Raw genomic sequence first — 18,856 nt, forward strand, 5'->3', positions numbered from 1 at the left:
CGAATTTACATCACATACACGGTAACCCAGGGACAGCCTGTGTCTACAATGCAGCGGCCCGGCCAAAGGCAGACAGAAAATTTTCTGGGCCAGTCAGGCACTCGCCCACTTGCCTGACACTACATAACTATAGAAGAATCATGCCACCCCGCAGCTGCACAGCGGTGCACCGCATCGCAGGTCCGGAACACCACAAGCTGCATACCGGTGACACCCACTGTTGTCACTCCTCCTGGGCCGGCCTCGGGGAGGCGGGCAATTCACCATATGGTTTCTCTGGGTCCGCGCTGCGGGGGCGGGATTCTCGCTTGGAGATATGGCTGAATCGGCCGTAAACGATTTGACGGAACCCTGACGCCACGCCACCCGATTTACTTTGCCTCGACACGCGAACCGAACACGGCCACCTTCTTCTACCCACGCGGCCGGGTCCATTGTCGATATGGCTGCCTCATCAAAAGGCACATTTTGGGCTTGGGGCGTTTGCAATGGATCTTATCCACGAGCTTACCTAGGCCAGACCCGGCCATCATCTCGGCGGACGATTCAAGTATTCCAACTCGGCCGACGGCAACTGACAGATTACGAGCTATATCTTCCAGGTTCCGCCTTTGCCAGACAAAGGGGCAAAGACTCCATGACACGGGAATACTAGCTATTGCCCCTGTTCCCAATCCGGACTGCGAGGCAAAAGTCAAAAGTCAAGATGCAGACCGGCTGCAACAACGTCTTTCAGTGGCAGGTGAGAGATGACACGTCCTGGTGGACGAGTTGCCGCCAACCTGCCTGTATCCAATCAAGCGTGTCGCCGGCGCTGCAGGCGGGCAACTATTGGTGCAAACATCGTTGCAGACGACCAGGACTCTGTAAAGACCTTCTTTCATGGATTAGGTACAGACAGGTGTTTTCGTCATGTGCATCAACCAGCCCCCGACTCAGGGTAAATAGGAGCAACGTGGGATCGTTCTGGCCAACGAGCAGTGACTGTTAGAACCAACCGCATAGCAGCCGCATATGACCCGCCGCCCGCCGGAGTTGGCGATCACGGCGATGATACCCCCCAAAGAAAATAAGCCCATTTGGCCAGTCGGGTCGATGAAATCTTCAGCAATCATATCGAAGTTCTGCCAGCCGAGAGACGACCCTCTTAGAGTTAGCGGTCCCAAGCTCTCAAGAAGTTCCCTGAGCCCCGCTCGAATACCACCCGTGGACCGCATCGATGCAACTGGCCTCAATTCCGGCTCCGAGCTTTACTGGAAACGGTTTTCTCTGCATGGTGCGGGGCCCGCGGAAGGACAGCCCTCGACAACTCTACCTACCAGAGAAACCAGACAGAGGACTCAAACAGCTCAACTTTGTGTCGTCACGTCACGCACGACTCGAATGACTTGCAGCGGCTACATCTCCTCGACCCTTTCGTGTGCATGTATTGACCAGGAAGATTTTTCTATTATTCTGCAAAGCGGCCGCTTCCCCTCTTTGTTGATTGCTGTTACAGGATGTTCGAATCGGTTCGGACTTCATGGACTCCGTCTCACTTGTCTGTCCTTGCTCTAATGGGATGGGTCTTGGAGGTCAAGTAATTGACCGGCACCTCGGTCGCACCAAATGGAGCCCCTTTGGTGGCAGATCATACCCACCGACTAATGAAGTCTGCGGGTTTGAGTGGCGCTACGGAAAGATTGGCTTGGATCGACGCTCCCATGTGTTGATTACCCGTCGGACCCTTTTCTCTAATTACGGAGCACGTCTTGGGCATCCTAAAGACACACATCGAATGTGCATGAACTAGGAACGATTGGTATTGAATTGCGTTCTGCCTACGCAGTTGACGTCTTACACTCCATTTGTCACTGTGCCGGGTTCAACCCAGGGCAGCTGAGCCAGAGGGTCGGGAAACCCCAGCCAAGTGGTAGACGGTGTGGGCGGCAAAGGCTTTGTTCGCTCTCTGTGTCTATTCCAATCTCATCTCTCAGATCTGCCAATTGGGGCTTTCGGTGGCTTCGCAAACTCTCTACCACGAAGAAGAGAAGATCTGTTTCCTCTCTCACCGCCTGTCCGAAACCAATCAGCGGCTGAACCATTGTTTTGGGAGTTCAACTGCCTTGGACGAAGGATTCTTACAACCAGGGCATCAGAGGGAGTTGAACCCAAAGAGGCAGCTTCATCCTCGATAGGTTTCAATACGCGTGCCCAGACTTGCAGGCCAGATCCACCTCAACCTCTGGATCGCCCAATTGGCTCCTTTACGTGAGAGGCTTTGTCTTTTATGGTTTTATTGCCACAAGCAACACCTCGATTTGGAGATGATCCTTCAGTCAGCTGCAAAATTGTTGTTGCTAAGCTCAGCTCAGCTCCTTTCAAGGGGGGCCAATAAGTGTATGGAACGGCAACATCAACAAATAATGCTGATCTAAACTTGTGGTTTTAGAAAGTCATACCGACCTTACAACCCGACCAATTCTGGAGACCTAGGCCGAATCCTATAGTCTCACAGGGTAGCTTACCCCTACATTCCAAATGCCACGGGATAGATGGAACGTATCGACAACAACAAATACAGCCTTGCAACCTTGGCGGGGCAAAAACGTCGTCGCCTCCTGCGTTTCAGGGTCGCAGACTACGGATACGCCGAACCAGGTCGCCGGCGTATCGACAGCTCCCCAGCCGCCAGTCTCATTAGCCGCTACGAGTGCCTGGCATGAACAGATCTTGCAAATCTGCGGCGCCTTCGCGCCCACCCGCTGTTATTTCCGGAACACCCTACCACCTCAACCTACTGTGTAATACGCCACATGTCAATCCAAATTCCCAAGCAGACGGTGCGCCGCTCTCAACGGTTTCGGTGCGGCGGCTCGAGTTCGGTAGTGATTGGCGTCGGGGGCGTCCGTCATGAGACCTCCCCATACCTCCACTTTGGGATACCGCTTCGTTGCATTGATGACGTCCTCTGCGTGGCTGCGATGGGCTTGGGCGCGTCGATTTGGCTCCATCAGAGCTTCCAAATCACAGGTCAATGAATGCTTCTTCGAGCGCCTCCTGTGACCTGCCGGCTGCGTATCACGTCTGTCCTGGAAAGTACTCTTCCCTTGGTTCCTAGGCCTCTGCCATGAGTTTATGGCTGACAGGCGCAGGGGGTTACAAGTCAGTGACAATTTCCGCAAACCCCATCTATGGCGTATGCGAATATCCCATTTTCACAGCAGCATACACAAGAGCGTTTCTTCTTGTGAAGACTACCCGTACTTTCTTCAGCCGTGTCGTTGAACTTGTTGCACGGGTTTCGTCTGATCGCCGCGTCTTCTGGAATTCTCAGCCTCCCCGGTCCCTGTCAAACGGGCCGAGACGAAGCGTCATCTCTACTCATTTTCCCCCTCGGGCCCCTCTCCCTTCCTCTGCGGGGACTGACACGATGAACCGCTATGGAATTTTGACTTCTGACTCTGCTACGGTACGGTAGCATTGGAATTTCGCCACCATTTAGTTTCCAGTCGATTTCTCATTGTTTGCCAATTACCAAGGTCGGGGTGTGGACAGAAAAAGAAAAACAGAAAAACAGAAAAGATGAGCGGCACGGCGGGTATCCCGCTTGCCGGTTTTTGAATGTAGGTCGTCCCCGGGGTCCTTGTCCTTGTGCCGGCCCGGTTCGCGTGACTTTCCTGACTTGTAGGTCAACGCCGTCCGGTCACAGAAGGACTGCCCCCAAATGGCCAAACTACACAATAAGGTACCAATATCCACCCCCTGTTTCCTTGTTGGCGATCATCACCGTGGCCGCTGCCAGGTGAGAGCCAGTTGTGAAGCTTTGTATTTCTAATCTGCTGTTTCTTGGGGGCCGTGTTAGATTGTCATCGTCGCTGGGACAGAGGTAAATCGACTCGCAGACGTTGGCGCCCGCTACCCCCGCGAACCCGGACCCGAATTCTGGTCCGGCTTGACGTTGAGGAAAGTTTTTGGTATCCTTGCTGCTCCGGGGCACAAGGCTTTGAACTTAGAGACAGCGTGGCAGCCCACCAGACGCATGTTTTCGACAGCGTGGCTCACAGGGGTCTTGGCGGCTGTGCTTAGAGTTTCCATGTTGCAACTCTATTAGAGTTGTGGTTGTCCCTGATAGCAATCGTCGCAAGGTGTAAGTCAAGCTATCGTGACTATTGTTGTATTCTAGGGGGCTAATTGATATCGAAGACTTGATAAACTCCCATGGTCTTGGCAAGGGGGCTTTGTCTTCCGAGTTCCCTTTCCCCTCGCCGGCTCACGATACTAAACAACTCTACTCTGTACGCGGCGAATATTCGGCGGATGCGATGCGATATCCCCTGAATTATTCGGATCTCGGCCACGCTGGGAAACTTTGAGGTCATCGGCGGACTGATCGGAAGATTGTGGATAATTATTGTCTGTGAAACGGGCGTTTGGGGAGAAAGCGCAATCTTGGTCCATTTCGGCCCCGGATATCGTTCATGTTGACCGCTTCGAAGAGAAGGCCGAGGCGCGCGCAGAGTTCGCAATCGACTTTCTCTTGGCCAGCGAAATTGCCATTGACAAAGTTGTCAGTGCGGTTCACTCTGAGGGGAAAACGAAGCACGCCACCTTCCGTCTCGTGATACGGTGATTGCTGCTCGTGCACCATCACAGACTGGGTTTCATCCTCGATGCTGACGACGACACAATTTGCAGAGTTGCATGTTGAGTTTTGTTCACAAGTCGGGAATGCTCGCTCTCGCAAAAGCTGCGATCGGGTGCTAAAGAACCCGGACCACGATGGTGACATTTTGCTAGGCATGCTCACCATCGTGACTGGGGTTTGAGGGTCGCGGACCCCCTTTCTTGTCGAGGTCCATACGCGTGATTCAACTATCTAGATCATAGACCGTAGGCCCTTCTCACCTTATCTGGATGCCGTCCAGCGTTGGTGAGGGCACAAACGGAACAGGGTACTTGGTCGTTCTAGAGAGAGGCAGGGGGGCTTCCAACAGCCAGAATCTCTGTACTTTTGTGAAATGCGATAACTGTCAGGAGGTAGTCCAGTCCGCGCTCAGGTCTGCCAATAGCTATGCCGGAAGTGCCTCTAGATAGCAATAGATACGAGAAAGATGCTTAGCTATTTGGCAGTAGAAACTTTTGACACGATGTCCGCAGTCTTCTGCCCCTGAAGTACGATGAATACTTGAGACCCTTCTCACGAGCTGGTAATGAAGGCATTCGCAGGTTCGAGTTTCGAGCAGTCACCATACTGCGTATACAACTGCCGCGAACATCATCCGAAAGTGCCTGATCGATAACGTACCTGTATCAAAGTGCCGGGGAGGGAACAGGCATACGGATGATGGTGTTCGAAATTCGACGTGCGCTTGTCCCTTGCAAAGCCTGCAAAGGGCCGATTTACTTTGCAACAGCATATCTAAACACCGATAGCCTGGGGTTTGTTTCCCACCCTCAAACCCCCCATCAGCATTGTGTCCAAAGACTCGTTGACTTGGCGCCTTGGTACTCCGTGCTCCGTCCGCAGGTTGTGGTGAGGGTAGACTTTTCTGCCCAGGCGGCAATGGGAGGCAGACTCGGGAGGCGGAACGCATTGAACGACACATACAGACAGACGTGTGCATGTGCGAATCTTGCGAAGAATATCCGAAGTGTCGTCTCGTTGGTGTGTACGCTGTAATGAGGCCTTGACGAGTTTCAAACGACAGAGAGCGCGCCAATGGGAGGAACGCGGAACTCGACGCGGGCTGGCAACGCCGAACTGGGTAGTCACCACCCACCAACGAGGCAACGACGGCTTCTGTTCCGAAGTCAGGTTCACCGTTCAGGGTGGTTGAGGGCCAATAAGAGTTGCGTGCTGTTGGAGCTTGGATTCAACCGAACCCCGTTGCCTCGGGGGCTTGTTCCACCGCTTTAGTAAAGATGTCCCGTTTCATGATAGCTGGCCCTTTCTGCAGTGTTTTTTTTCTGTGCCAAGAGCGCTGTGGTTCGGGGGGTGTTCCACGGCTTCTGCCCAAGAGGGCAGGTCAGCGTCGGTTGAGGAGTCCTGCGAGGCCCCGAATGGGACATGAGTTCGGGGATGTTGGATGGGGTTTGGCACTGTCCACGTCGGGAGATGCGCCGTAAAGCCGCGGTAGAGGTGGCTCATTTCCAACGTCTTTAGTGGGGTGGTTGCGAACGCATCGTCTCGTCTCTGTCTTTTCGGACGAGAAAAGGACCCTCCCCACCTATCCCACCTATTGTGGTATGTCGACAATCGACGACGACGACAGCTACACGTAACCGTGCTGTACATATGCAGACGAGGACGAAGACGGCGATGACCGACGGCCGGTGCGGCACTGGCGGTGCGTGGCTTCCCCAGTAGACGCGTTGAATTACGGCCAGGGGTTATGGAAATAGAACCGAGCAGAGAGAAGTTATTGACGCGCTGTATCCGTGCATGTTAATGTCACTAGGTGACTATGACGCAGATGGGAGACTCTGCTCCGAGCCTCTGATTGCAGAGACCATGCTCATATTACCTCCCTGTCAGAGGGCTGTGATGTCCCGCGCCATCACCCGCTGCCTACGACTATGCGCGACCTAGGGTGTAAATTGGCGATCAAGGGCGAGGCTGGGCGTGTTGGAGTCAAATTCTTGTTTCTCTTCCCTGCGTGCCGGTGTGATGAAGAACATGATTCTCCAGTGTTCTCTCTAATTTTTTTCGGGTTCAATGGAGCTCGTACGTTGGGCACCATTGTCGATTGGACCGGCCGGATGGCGGACATTGAGGGTGTTGAAACTCGCAACGGGGTTCCTCCCAGGGAAGTTTGGATGGGCGTTGTGAGGCGAGCGGGAGGGCCCGCGGCGCCGGACCGGGGGGTCGGGTTTTGAAAATTGGAAAATCGTTCTTTCGCTAGGGACACTGGCGTGAGGTCGTTGTATCCTCTGTTTTGAAGCCTGAATAGGGTGTTGTCAACTGCTGATCAACATTGCGAGTTTTGTCTCCTTGCAGTTTTTGCCCCATTGCAACTCTGTGCAATTGCAGACTTGCGTTGATTCGTACTAAGAGTTGACCGGGGTCCCACTTCGGACGAAGCCCCTGAAGGCTGAGTGAGAAGTTCAGTAAGGAAACTTCGGATGAGTTCCTAACTTCTTATTTAGCTGGGGAGGGGGGGGGGGGGAATTAGATTCAGGACTTGGATGCTCTTTGAGACTTGGACCGCGGGAAGACGGAATGCTGCGGTGGCTATGGCAGATACCCAAGATGTGAACAAACAGGATGGACGACGGCATCGGCGGGATACAGCTCATCTCGAATGCCTGTCCTAGGATGAATCTAGGCAGCTTTGCCAGGAATTAATTGGTGGTGATAGCTCGCGTTCATGGTGTATGTTTTTTGGCTTGTTAGAAGGGCTTGGCACATTACTTTGCCCGCGAAATGCCAGAATTGTTTCCTAGAAGGGACGGTAAGTTCAATTGGCCCTGGTTCGTGACCCCTTCATCATGAGACTTCCTCATCAGGGACAACTCAGGAGAGGGAACCCTGAATCTTGGGTCAAGGAGTCGCAGACTGCAGTCTTCTGGGCGTATCGGGAAGTTTCTTAGATGACTTTTATTTTGACTTTTTGACAGCCGTTTTGACAGGGCCCCCGTTCACCGTTGGCTCTACAACGCTAGACCTGGAAGGGAAAAAGGAAACATCCACGGGCAAGACTGGGCCCTCCGTCCGTTCTGGCCCGTACCGTCTATGGGACGTCTAATATCCGTAGTCTTTGGCTAGATGCGTGTATCCGTATGTGTGTGAACTTGTGTGCCGACAACGCCGAGGAATGCTCTCATTACCCATTTTTATTGTGTTGAAGTTTTTCTGCTCATGGTGATTGTTCAGCCTTTTCGAGCGAGTCGAGTCCAGCGCTTGCTATGCAAGGAGCGCGCGGAGTGTGATTAGGTAGCTGTCAGTGTCGTGGTATGCGATATGGGGCCCTGTGCTGTTCACAACTTCACTGTGGGATCCATATCCGCATCCGCAGATATAATGGAGACGTTCTCTTGGCCCCGAAAGAATTGCCTTTCTGTGCTCTGTTCTCCGTCCAAGCGCGGCCCAAGGGAATGGGCGACTGTGCGGAGACCTACGTCACAGGTGGCTCCTTTCTCCTACAGATTTGACTCGGCCGTTTTTCAATGAGGTGGACTTGGGAGGTGGATATCTGTATGGTTACCCTAGGATCCTGGATGTTGTTCTGGGCACCCATGCGATGGGGATGTTCGACTCTTGTGGTTCGGGGCCGGCCCCCGGAAGTCGGGAATTCTTAATCTGTGGTGTGTGCTCAGTTAACCGTCAGTGCGCTACAGTGCACGGTCTTTGTGATAGATGAGAGATCATCAAGAAAATCTGGGAATCGAGGGAAACAGTGACGAGTCCTGACTCGGCGGTGGAAGAAACTGCCTCAGATGCCATGATCTGATGATCGAGAGGGTTTGAGCCGCTTAACACCCCATGATTTGGATGGATAGAGTCGCCAGGGCATACTAGGTATCTGTCGTATCGAACAGCCCGGTAGGTTTGAGTAAGTCTCTGCTGTGCCGCACATGGGTTATTATTATAGCGACGGCTGAAGCGCGAAAAAAACGGAACTGGACCGCACCGATGGGATTTGCTAGTGTTTGCCCTCGTGAGAATAACAAGTGACCTGCGAGAATCGGGAGAGTGTGGGAAGAGGACCCTTGACATCCGAACGCACAAGTTCCAGGGGAGGGTTTCCCTTGTTCCACTCGTTCTTCATAGGGCTTCACCGAGGATGGAGATTTGGAGGTGCCACCGTGCCAGGGCCCAGGGACCAAGGTGGGTGCGAAAGAGAGAAGGGAAAATGGGAGGAGACTGTCATGGTCTCATGGCACCGTTACGCGGCCCAGCCCCGGGGACCCTGTGTGTTGGTAACCGGGCTGAGATTGCCAGATTGCTCTGCCTTGGCCGCGCGACTCATGTTGTGCGGAATTGCGGCAGCATGATGAGTCGGTGTCCAAGATTTGGGGAGCTGGGGGGGATGTAAGGCGTCTGTGCTTCTTCTCGTCAAGGTGGTGATGGTAGGCGATGCCGTGATGGCGGTGCCAACACGTCTCCTTTGAGCTTGGGAATCGAGCCACTGGAAGTTGACTCTGTGGTGCCGCGGCTGGCGGAAACGCGAAAGGAGGTTCTTGGAGGCCGCTCTGTAATATTTGAAGAAATACGAGGCCGAACCGAGGTACTGGGATCGGAACAGATCCGTCTTTGGGGGCGTCCCGGAAGTTCATGATACCACTTCGGGCGGCTGTGGTCGGTGGCTGTCACGGTTCAGGCTGACCGTCGGCCGCTTGATGGTGCCAGCGTTGACTTACACTCCGGGGCACAGAGGCCCGGCGCTGTTGTCTAATAGTACCGTCTCATACGGACAGGGACCTCGGAAAGCAACTTGGTTGAGTAACATCGTAAAGTTGAAATTGTTTCAAGAAGAGGGCCCGATTGTTGAGGTGGACCAAGACAAACGAGAGCAAGTCAGCAGGATGAGGCCGATATTAACTGCCATCCTTACCAACACGGCGGGCCCTGACTGACGCCGCTAGCGTGGACTCGTTGGTTGCGAACTTGTCGTCAATAATCTGTCAGATTGTTGTCAGCCGTTGTTGTCCCTTGTCTCGGCATATCAAGCAAACTGTCAAACCTGTCAAACCTACCGCACTCGCACATCAATTCTTCTTGGAAACTTTGGGGGTGCCGAAGGGGTTTGGGAGTTGAAAGGGGAAGAAACCAAGACAGCTAGCTGAGGGAGCAGCTGACTGACGAGACAGCATTCAGCCACGCCCCTTGCCCCTTCTTTCCTGTAATTCGCTCTCTTGATTGATGCCACCTGCAGAATGTTTCCTGGATTTCCATCTGCTTCCCTCAGGCACAGTCGACCACCGCCATTTCTTTCCTCTCTCCAATGTTCGGAAGGGCAGACTCTGGAGGATCCACTCCAGAAGACCACCGAGATTACTCCCCACTTGGACAGGCACTTATTCCGTTGCTACCCTAGGATTTGGCATCGCAATTCGAAGATCGTGGCGGACATAGCTCAGTTGGGAGAGCGTCAGACTGAAGTTAACTTCAATCACTTAATCTGAAGGTCGTGTGTTCAATCCACACTGGCCGCATCTTCAATTTTTGCCGTTCGTCCTCAACATCGCATTGGCGATATCCCAACCTTTGGTCCATGCCTGCCTGGACTGCATTGAACTCGGTGCTGTGAGAGTGAACGCAGCTACTCCGTACAGCGTACCGGATTACCGGATCTCAGGAGTGAGTTCCGTTCTGAGCGGCTATTGTTCCTTTTTCGTTGAGTCAATGAGGCCAATTAGTGCAGAAAGCCTTGCGAAACACACGGCGGTTGCTGCACCGAGTTGACGTTGTAGCAGTAGCGAATACATTCGTGACATGATGGCACATGTATGATCGATTAGCTAGGAATATCAACCAATTGAATGATTTACTGCTCGTTCAATTTGTCTAAGTGGACCTGACTGACAAAACGTTTTGGTGATGGTGTTGATGACGGCATTGAAGTGATTCTGATAAGAACAACCGCTACACCCCGCCACTGATAAGCACCGGCCCGGGGATGTTCCATCGCCGCAATCTCCCGCGACTGTAGGCCATTTCGTCACGAAACGCGACCAAGAAAAGCTTCACTTAAGCACCATACACGAATTAGACACGTTATCACACCCTCAAGCCGTAATCGATTCGCAATCCTCCCGCATTTCGCGCAAATCCGTTCTCTCGAACATATCAACTTCATCTCCCAAGACTGTGCACATTGTCCTTGCACAGTCGCCCGCCACCTGCCCACGACCTCCCGTTCCACAGCTTTATGCAACATTGGCCGACAGAGTCTTCAGAAACGCAACATCAACAAGATAACCCCTCGGACACCACTACCTCAGTCCAGCATGGCTTTTGTTCGCGCCAGCAGCCCAACGGCGTCGCTGTCCTTCGCCGCGAAGAGACAGGCAGTGCATCTCCAAGATCTGTTCCAGACGGAGGGCGCCGTGACTCATTCGACGCCGTCAGCGCCGCCCAGCTCGACGAGAAGCTTCGCCGGCTGAGTGTTGACGATTCAGCTTCTGTTGATAGCCATTCAGCCGTCGCTGGTCAGCGAGTGATTGATTACGAAAATGCGCAAACCCCGTCGACTCCCCGTCAAGCTTTGGGCTTCAAGGTCATCAAGCGATCTGAGAATCGACCCGATAGCGTGCAGTTGACAGACTTTCCAAATGGTATGCAGGACAAGACAGAGGATCGCAGTTGAACCCCCGCTAACGCTATGGTTGTAGAGTTGTTGACCCACGTCCTATCTCACCTACATCCCGATTCGCACTCGGCGATAGCTTTGGTGTCGAAGCGTTTCTACTCGCTCGTTACGACGCCCCATGCGTGGCGAATGGCCTTTTTACGATTCTTCCCGGGTCACGATAGTCTGGCTACAAAATCTGGCGAGCAGAATCGCGCAGGGCCCTTGGACCATGACTCTTTCGAATTCGTTCGCTCAGAGTCCCGCTACTTTTCTCGCTTGACTTCTCTTGCGACGTGGCGAAGTGAATATCTCCTACGAACCCGTCTTTTGAGGGGCCTCATCAGAGGTAAACCAGGTGCTAAGCCTGGCGGCATTGGAGCATCTGGCCGAAGCAGCAAGAAGACAAGCGCTGTCTTGACCTACAACTCGAAGCTGCCCTGGGCTGTGACCCACATCCATGCCGACTTCACTGTCAAGAAGGCTCCCCGGGTTATTCACGGCACTGCCGACCTTGGTGCCGCGACCTTGAGTGATTCTTTTATTGGCAAGGTGGAGAAATGGGGATTCCGAGACCCTTTCACTATTCTACAGCTGGACGAGGTGTTTCCCAATCTTGAGCCATATGGTGCTGGCGATGGACCCGCCGCTTGCCCAAACGTCATGGATGTCAGCCAGCCCTATGGCATGCTCTCCGGCGAAGGCTTTCCAGGCGGACGTGCCTACTACCGCCCGATCAATGAGATGCATGGTCGGTATCTTGGTAGCGACACTGGCGTAATCGACACCTACCCCGATATTCCCAAGATCCCTGAACTATCAGAAGCGATTTCGGCCGTTTGGGTTGCTAAATCCACTGCTGTACCCAACATTACGCACTCCACGGTCGGGATCATCACCGGCTCAACTCTCGGAATCGTCACTACGTATGCGCTCCACGGAGACGGAAGTGGCCCGCGGCATCCCAACGGCGAGATGACAGCGCGATGGGTGCTCAGCCCCGGTGTTCCGATCGTCTCAATCAAAGTCGACGATCAGTATACCCAGAAGCGCAAGACTGCCCAGCGCGTATGGGCTGTGGCTCTTAATGCCCTGGGAGAGGTGTTCTACCTGGTCGACGTGCCGAAGACAAGTCTGGAGCGATCTAAAGGCGAAGATGTCACCAAGAACGCATGGTTCGCCGGACGCTCAGTCTACTGGCGGCTCATCGACGACTCCCGTCGCCAGGCTCGGCCCGATGAGTTCGACAAGCATGCTCTCCGAGGTGCTTATTCGCCTCGATCTCCCGCAGACGCGATGAACTTGAGTAAAGAGCAACTCGTCGCGGAAGCCCGTGAGATTGAAAAATTCCTCCGTTACAAGCCGTCACATTTCCGGAAGGTCTGTGATGGCTGGGACATGCGAAGAAGACTGGAGGTCGACTTTGCGAACGATGACGCCGGCGGCGCCGGGGAGGTCATTGTCTCTATTCATTGCGGGCTGGAGGAGACACATCCCCCGAGCGTCACTCGCTATGCCCGAGCCATGTCCCAAACGCCGCGACAGACTCCAGACACTGTGGAAGATGCTGCTGCAGTCTATCAGGATGTCCCTCCAGTGCAGCAGTCAATATTTGGATCGGGAAGAGACTACAAGCATGAGTCTCAGTCCCAGCCCAAGCCTACCAAGGCTGTGGTTAAGGGCGATGTGACACCCATCTCGTCCGGCTCGCTAACGCCCCAGGCAAAGCTCAATTCCATGGATGAATGGGCCGTTGCTACAATGTCACTCGGCAACTATGGAGGTTCAGAGATCACTGCGTCGGCTCTTGATTTGTCGTCACACGCACTTCTCACATTAACGGAAGACCCTCTGCAATTTGGGTCCAGACCTGCTGCCACTCCTACAATGACACCACAGACTGCCGAATCGTCGACAGAAATTCCTGGTCGGCGAACCCGTATGCTGGCTGTCGGAACCAAGGACGGATCAGTTGTTGTCTGGAACTGTCGCGAGCAGCGCAGTATGTCCACCATCTCCCCTCTTCGCATCATTCAAACAGAGTCTCCCGAGATCAGTTGCCTGGCCTTGACGGCTTTGTATCTGGTACACGGCGGAAATGATGGCTTGGTACAAGCATGGGACCCGCTGGCATCTTCGCTCGAGCCGCTCCGTACACTCAATGGACGTTCCAACGGTCGAGTACCCCGTCACATGATGACGATGAACCCTGCGCTCCCGATCGATACATACTCAGCTGCTCGAGCCATCTACCTCGACCCTGATCCTACTGTGTTGCGTGGTATTACGTCTTTCGGGGCCTTCCTGCGTTACTGGTCTTACAGCGCCACTCACCAGCCGCCTGGTCGTAAACGTCGGCTTCGACACGCCGATGTTCACGGCCGCCTTGCTACTAGGCGCCAGGGCGGGAATGTTTCTGGCTACATTGCCGCAGAGACTGCAGAGCTTCGGCGAGAGGAGGAACAGGACATTAAAGAAGAAGCCTGGTTGCGCAACAGATTTGGCGTTGGCGCTTTTGGCGACTTGACCGAGGAGGAGGCTCTCCAATATGCGGAAATGATATCCCAGGAGACACTGCTGCTCGAGGAGCAGCGTCGCACTAGCGCCAGCGACACTGGTTCTGCCGCCGATGCTAGCTTCGACACGGTATCGTCCTTCAGCGAAAGTACTGTGGACACAGTTACACCGGAGCCCAGTATTACTGGCTTTACCCCCCCGCCTCCCGTCGTTGAGGAAGAAGACGAGTACGAACAGCAGCTCCAGCAAGCTCTTCGACTTTCTCTGATGGAGGCTACCGACGATGTGGCTCAGTCTCCTCGCAAGAACAGCTCCAGTGATTTCGAGTTTGCCATCAAGTACAAGTCCAAACCGGCGAAGAAGACGACAAAGAGAACACCCTCCATGTCTCCCCCAGCAACTTACAAGCCTGTCGCTGGCGCCAAAGCAGGTTCTTCCAGCAAAGCCACGCCTAGGGACGACGACCTTGAGTTGGCTCTCTTGCTCAGTAGTGCTGGATCCGCGAGCCACCCTGCACCACGAGACGATGATTTGGAGCTGGCTTTGCGGCTGAGTCTGCAAGAGAATGGTGCCGGCGATTTCTCTGGCCTCGGTATCCAGCAGGAGCAAGAGGAGTTTCCCATGCTGGAGACTCGCGGGAAGGGCAAGGGCAAGATGTAAAGGCGGCAGTGCCTGTTCGCCGCCATGGTTCAGTTGTCTGATTTGATTGTTATTTTTGTACTCTGCCATTCTGTCTCCTGCTCGACTGCGGATAATGCTTCTGATACACTTCTTCTTCATCGCACGCGGGGTTTAGACTCGACGCTTTGAGCCACTGGCATATTTACCTTAGGGTACTCTCAATCGAGAGTCGTTGAAATATACACTTTGAACTGCGTTAAACCAAATTCGCCTACTTGTAGGCACAAGGTTTGCCACCAATTGCTGACGGGATCTGCTTGTAAAGGGATGACACATTCGCATTAACAAGTATAGGAGTATTCCCCAGTGCAGACACAATCTCAATGCAAGCGATGACCACCTGCCACAGGATCTCCTTCGCCGGCCTGGCTAACCAGAGCCCATAGAAACAAGGTGCATGCCACATGCCCCCATCGCCGTGGTCTCATTCTAAGTGTACGCAGCGAAGCCTTGTATGCCCTGTGTGTCTAGATCTCTCCACAACAGGCTGTTCTCGCCTACCCTCACGACACCATCATCGACCCAGCAATGACTAACCTCTTCTTGCCCATGTGCCAATCGAGAAGTCAACTCGCACGCGCGGGAGTAGCTATACGGCATCTCGTTTTGACTGCAAGTGATCTCAGTTCCTGTTACTGCTCCTTGATCCGGTGCCTTTCCGCTCGCAGGCCATGTCTAGCGGGCGGGAGACCCCGAGTATCTAGGCGATGCCTAGCGGCGGTCTGCAGCTAGAAGGACGGAGATGTATATCTTCAGTGGTTACCCAGAGATGAAACTTCTCAGCAGTCGATTCTCATCCCGATGACGAGTGACTTCGACTCATTTGCAGATCCCGAGGTATGATGTGAGGGATCCGGCATGATGTTGCAGCTCCCGAGTCGAGTATGATTCCTCGCCTCGATGACTTCTTCGTTGAAGTGTTAGCTTCTCCTTCTGATACATCCTGTCTATTTGTTGTACAGAATAACATTCAAGCCAAACGCCGCGTCTGTGAAGGCTTTTCAATGCCTGCCAGCCCAACATGCGTCAAGGCGGAGTTAGTCTCAACAAATGGATGGTGGCATTGCTGTGACGCTCGTCACAATCTACGTCAAAACCTCACCGCAACTCGCAAGTCCTTTGACATCTGCGGCGGCTTCAACGCCCTCCAAGCCCTCAAGGACGACGGCGCGTCTGCAAACCAGGCCGAGGCCGTCGCCAAAGCTATCATGAGGCATCAGGACATGAGCGCCAACGGTGCCATCACCTACATCGATCAGCCGATTCATTTCGCGACGCTGTACAATAACCTTTGTAGGCACTCGCGTGTGAGTGAGAGACTGATTCGTAGGAAGACGCGAAGGGAGGTCAATGAGGCGTGGCCGAGACTTGGGTGGTGTCATTAGTTTGCTGGGACTGGGAAGAGGAAGGAGGGCATGAGGGCTCGGTTCCATTTTACGCATATTGTTGATTTTGATAAAAAGACTAGAGGAACACCCTGATGAGGGAGTGGGATTGGGGAACGCGGTCATCAGGCGTGTTCGGTCAAGCTGGTGAAGACCGTCCAAATAGTGCCTTGAACAGCTGTCTTTCGAGATGAACCATGATGTTGCTGTAGGTTCGGATTGTCCGGGAACCGATTTCAGTCGCATGAAGGAGTTGTATGTCAAAAGGTCCATTAAGACTTAACTATTCACCAAGTTGCTTGTTCACTGAGCCGGTGCAGCCCATCTCAATGTGTGTAAATCCTGGCGACAACATATTTTTAGCCCTCCTGGAAAGAAACACAAGACACCCACACTTGTGAGTGAATGAATGCTCCAGACCCATGAGGCAAAGGCCTACGGGCGGGTGGTTCCTATTCAGATTCAATGTTTGTGCCATTTACGTAGATTTTATCTCCTGATTGTGGGCTCACTTTTCACTTTGAGATAAAGAACTCAACTCAGCCAAGTTGGTGGCTGTCGGGATGTTGACCATGAATAGTCGCTTATGCGCCTGCCTTACTGACGGTTTAACCGCCACAACGCAATACTAGACCACTTGCCGATGATGGACGATGGAACACCCATGTTGGCCGGGGCGGGTCAAGGCCAGCTGGTTCGCGATGCAATCACCAGAGAAAACCAGGGCAACGGATTTTCATCGCTATTGCAAGAAAGCCCAAACTTCCCAACACCTCTCTTTATTCTGTTCGAAAGATCAAGATATCACTGTTCGTATACCGATCTCGATATCGGATTAAGCCTCCTCATTCTGCTCACCCACGAGGCCATTATGCGACGTTCCAGATCCCTAGCCAACGGCTACAAAAGGCCAGAGCTCATCTGCATCCTCATCGTCTTCCGTTATGTATTATCCCAGAAACGAAATAAATCACTTGCCTCGAAACACCTAGACAACGACCAGTTTCCTAAAAAACTGCACTAGCTGCTATAACACCCTACACCTACTCCAAACTTGGATTCCACCACCTTCCGCTCGGCTTAGCTGCAACCCCAAGCGATTTCAGACACCAGAAGAAGCTACGATAAGACTACGTTCCCCGCAGCCAAAAGACGCGCTACTGTCAAACGGAAAGGAACAGCAGGTCAACCCATCAATTAAGCTAGCAGCCGCAAAACTCGACAAGCAATATGTCAGCTACGGATGACGAGACGCATCGCGAGGTCAAAAGAATCATGACACAGAAAGGCGGTCCAAGCGAACTGTATGAATGGACGCTAATTAATGAATGGTACAGGAAGAAGGATTATAAGAGTTACAACAAAGCGCTCGCATGCGATGTCCAAGAAACCAAAAGGAAGATAGAAGCGCTACTACTCAAGAAAGAGAACGCCGCAAAAAGTCAGGGGGAAGGAAGTAATCAAAAAGATGACAAGTGAAGGGGGACAGCAGGGAAGTCGTTCGCTACGGAGACTATCATGGCTATGCTCGCTGCTCAGCATGTGCCTGAATTGTCATGTAACGGACAACCTGAACCTGGTTTGACACAGGATCTAGTCGTGTTGTTTCAAAGAACGAGGTGACAAAGTGAACGCTATAAAATGGGATTTCAAAGCATTTGATATCGAAGGGGCGTATATCTCAGCAACCAAATGTTATGGTCAGGTGGGAATTGCTCGGAGTAGTCCCTCACAGCGGCTTTGTAGTTTTCTTCAGGGTCCTGTAGTTAGTAAAATTAGTCAGTCAAGAACCTTCGAGAGAAAAAAAACAGAAAAGGAAAAGAAAAAGCATTATTCTTAGAGTTACTTGCCTAATGCCGAAGAAAAAGCCCCAAGCCCTGCTTAAGAAGGCGCGTGAAGACTTGGAAGACCAAGTCGCTGTAATGCCAGAGCTTGAGGAGACAAGGTCGGGTGCGGGACCATTTGCTTAGTGACCATGCCGTCACCTTATACCCGCTACACCCAAGCCATTCTGTAAATAATCAACCCAGATCATCGGCGAGGGATGGCAGAGACATAGCAAAGGTATAGAGTAGGTGACGGGAGTAATGCTTCAAAGGCGTGATTGGGTCATGTCGTTTCCAATATTGCCACGATTGGGCGAGCGAGAAGCCGAAAATCATACTTATACTGTTGGACATAATGTATTACAGGGGGAAGGAGATGTGTGGCCCAATGAGGCCATCAAAGGCGCCGGAAAAGATCAATATTGTGGTTCTATTTCTGCGTTAAGAAGGGGACAGGAATTCGGCGAGAAGGCCTTGATGTATGAATCTCAGGTTATTTAAAAGTGACAAAATCTCAACTATAGGACACACCATTTGTTCCCTGTCTGTTCCAATACTCGCTGTATTCTATACCTCTAGAATATGCCTGGTAATCAGGGGCTTCTCGTCGTAATCATCCGCATGTGGTGGTTTGAAGAGGCGGTCGATAGACCAAGAGCATCGTCGTAATATCACCGATCTGAACGATAAGCCGTTGCTGGCGTCTACTTACATCTCCCATCATACGAAGCTCGGGGATTCGGAACCATGGAACTGATGATACCAGCTGCGGAATGCTGGGCATATCGACGAGGGCGTCGTTGTGCCGGCAAGGGCTTGGGCATATCATTGGTAGTGTGATACCAAAACAAGGCACTTCATTACTGCGGTGGTGCCGAGATACCGTGCATACCGAGCACGCTGGTGTAGATTCCATGTCGTCGTGATGTCGGGGCTGTCGGTCTTCGCCGACTCCGTGATGCCGTATGTGTCGCAGAGGGGTCTGACGCCTAAGGGTCAACAGAGGTTCATCACTACCCTACCACGTCTCGTCGTGACGGCTTCTGATAAGGACGATGTCTAGTGTTAAGGTAGAGAACTTAGATTTCTCATTGATATGTAGAGCAAGGAACGGGATTAGATTTGTCATTCAGGTTCCAGAATCGTCCTTTCTGGTCGCCATACTTCGCAACCG

At 52.9% G+C, this 18,856-nt stretch overlaps 6 protein-coding genes across 6 annotated transcripts; 4 read left to right on the forward strand and 2 right to left on the reverse strand.

Annotated features, from left to right (window-relative positions):
* Nucleotides 1-1,095: 1,095 nt before the first annotated feature.
* Nucleotides 1,096-1,557, forward strand: CPAR01_10831 (uncharacterized protein; the record flags this gene model as incomplete). Its single annotated transcript, XM_060495091.1, has 1 exon — nt 1,096-1,557. One exon carries the CDS (start codon nt 1,096-1,098, stop codon nt 1,555-1,557), a length of 462 nt encoding a protein of 153 aa, XP_060345439.1.
* Nucleotides 1,558-2,892: 1,335 nt separating this feature from the next.
* Nucleotides 2,893-4,355, forward strand: CPAR01_10832 (uncharacterized protein; the record flags this gene model as incomplete). Its single annotated transcript, XM_060495092.1, has 5 exons — nt 2,893-3,012; nt 3,101-3,456; nt 3,610-3,666; nt 4,094-4,129; nt 4,166-4,355. 5 exons carry the CDS (start codon nt 2,893-2,895, stop codon nt 4,353-4,355), a joined length of 759 nt encoding a protein of 252 aa, XP_060345440.1.
* Nucleotides 4,356-4,390: 35 nt separating this feature from the next.
* On the reverse strand, nt 4,391-4,771 carry CPAR01_10833 (uncharacterized protein; the record flags this gene model as incomplete). Its single annotated transcript, XM_060495093.1, has 1 exon — nt 4,391-4,771. The coding sequence occupies one exon, from the start codon at nt 4,769-4,771 to the stop codon at nt 4,391-4,393; it is 381 nt and encodes a 126-aa protein (XP_060345441.1).
* A 6,082-nt stretch (nt 4,772-10,853) lies between these two features.
* Nucleotides 10,854-14,450, forward strand: CPAR01_10834 (F-box domain-containing protein; the record flags this gene model as incomplete). Its single annotated transcript, XM_060495094.1, has 2 exons — nt 10,854-11,259; nt 11,317-14,450. The coding sequence occupies 2 exons, from the start codon at nt 10,854-10,856 to the stop codon at nt 14,448-14,450; spliced, it is 3,540 nt and encodes a 1,179-aa protein (XP_060345442.1).
* A 1,042-nt stretch (nt 14,451-15,492) lies between these two features.
* CPAR01_10835 (cyanamide hydratase family HD domain-containing protein) lies at nt 15,493-16,880 on the forward strand (the record flags this gene model as incomplete). Its single annotated transcript, XM_060495095.1, has 3 exons — nt 15,493-15,507; nt 15,587-15,764; nt 16,489-16,880. The coding sequence occupies 3 exons, from the start codon at nt 15,493-15,495 to the stop codon at nt 16,878-16,880; spliced, it is 585 nt and encodes a 194-aa protein (XP_060345443.1).
* On the reverse strand, nt 15,557-15,913 carry CPAR01_10836 (uncharacterized protein; the record flags this gene model as incomplete). The annotated part of the gene is made up of 1 exon (XM_060495096.1): nt 15,557-15,913. One exon carries the CDS (start codon nt 15,911-15,913, stop codon nt 15,557-15,559), a length of 357 nt encoding a protein of 118 aa, XP_060345444.1.
* Nucleotides 16,881-18,856: the final 1,976 nt, after the last annotated feature.

Source organism: Colletotrichum paranaense, assembly GCF_030867605.1.
Source record: "Colletotrichum paranaense strain IMI 384185 chromosome Unknown Scaffold_9.1, whole genome shotgun sequence".
NCBI lineage: Eukaryota > Fungi > Ascomycota > Sordariomycetes > Glomerellales > Glomerellaceae > Colletotrichum > Colletotrichum paranaense.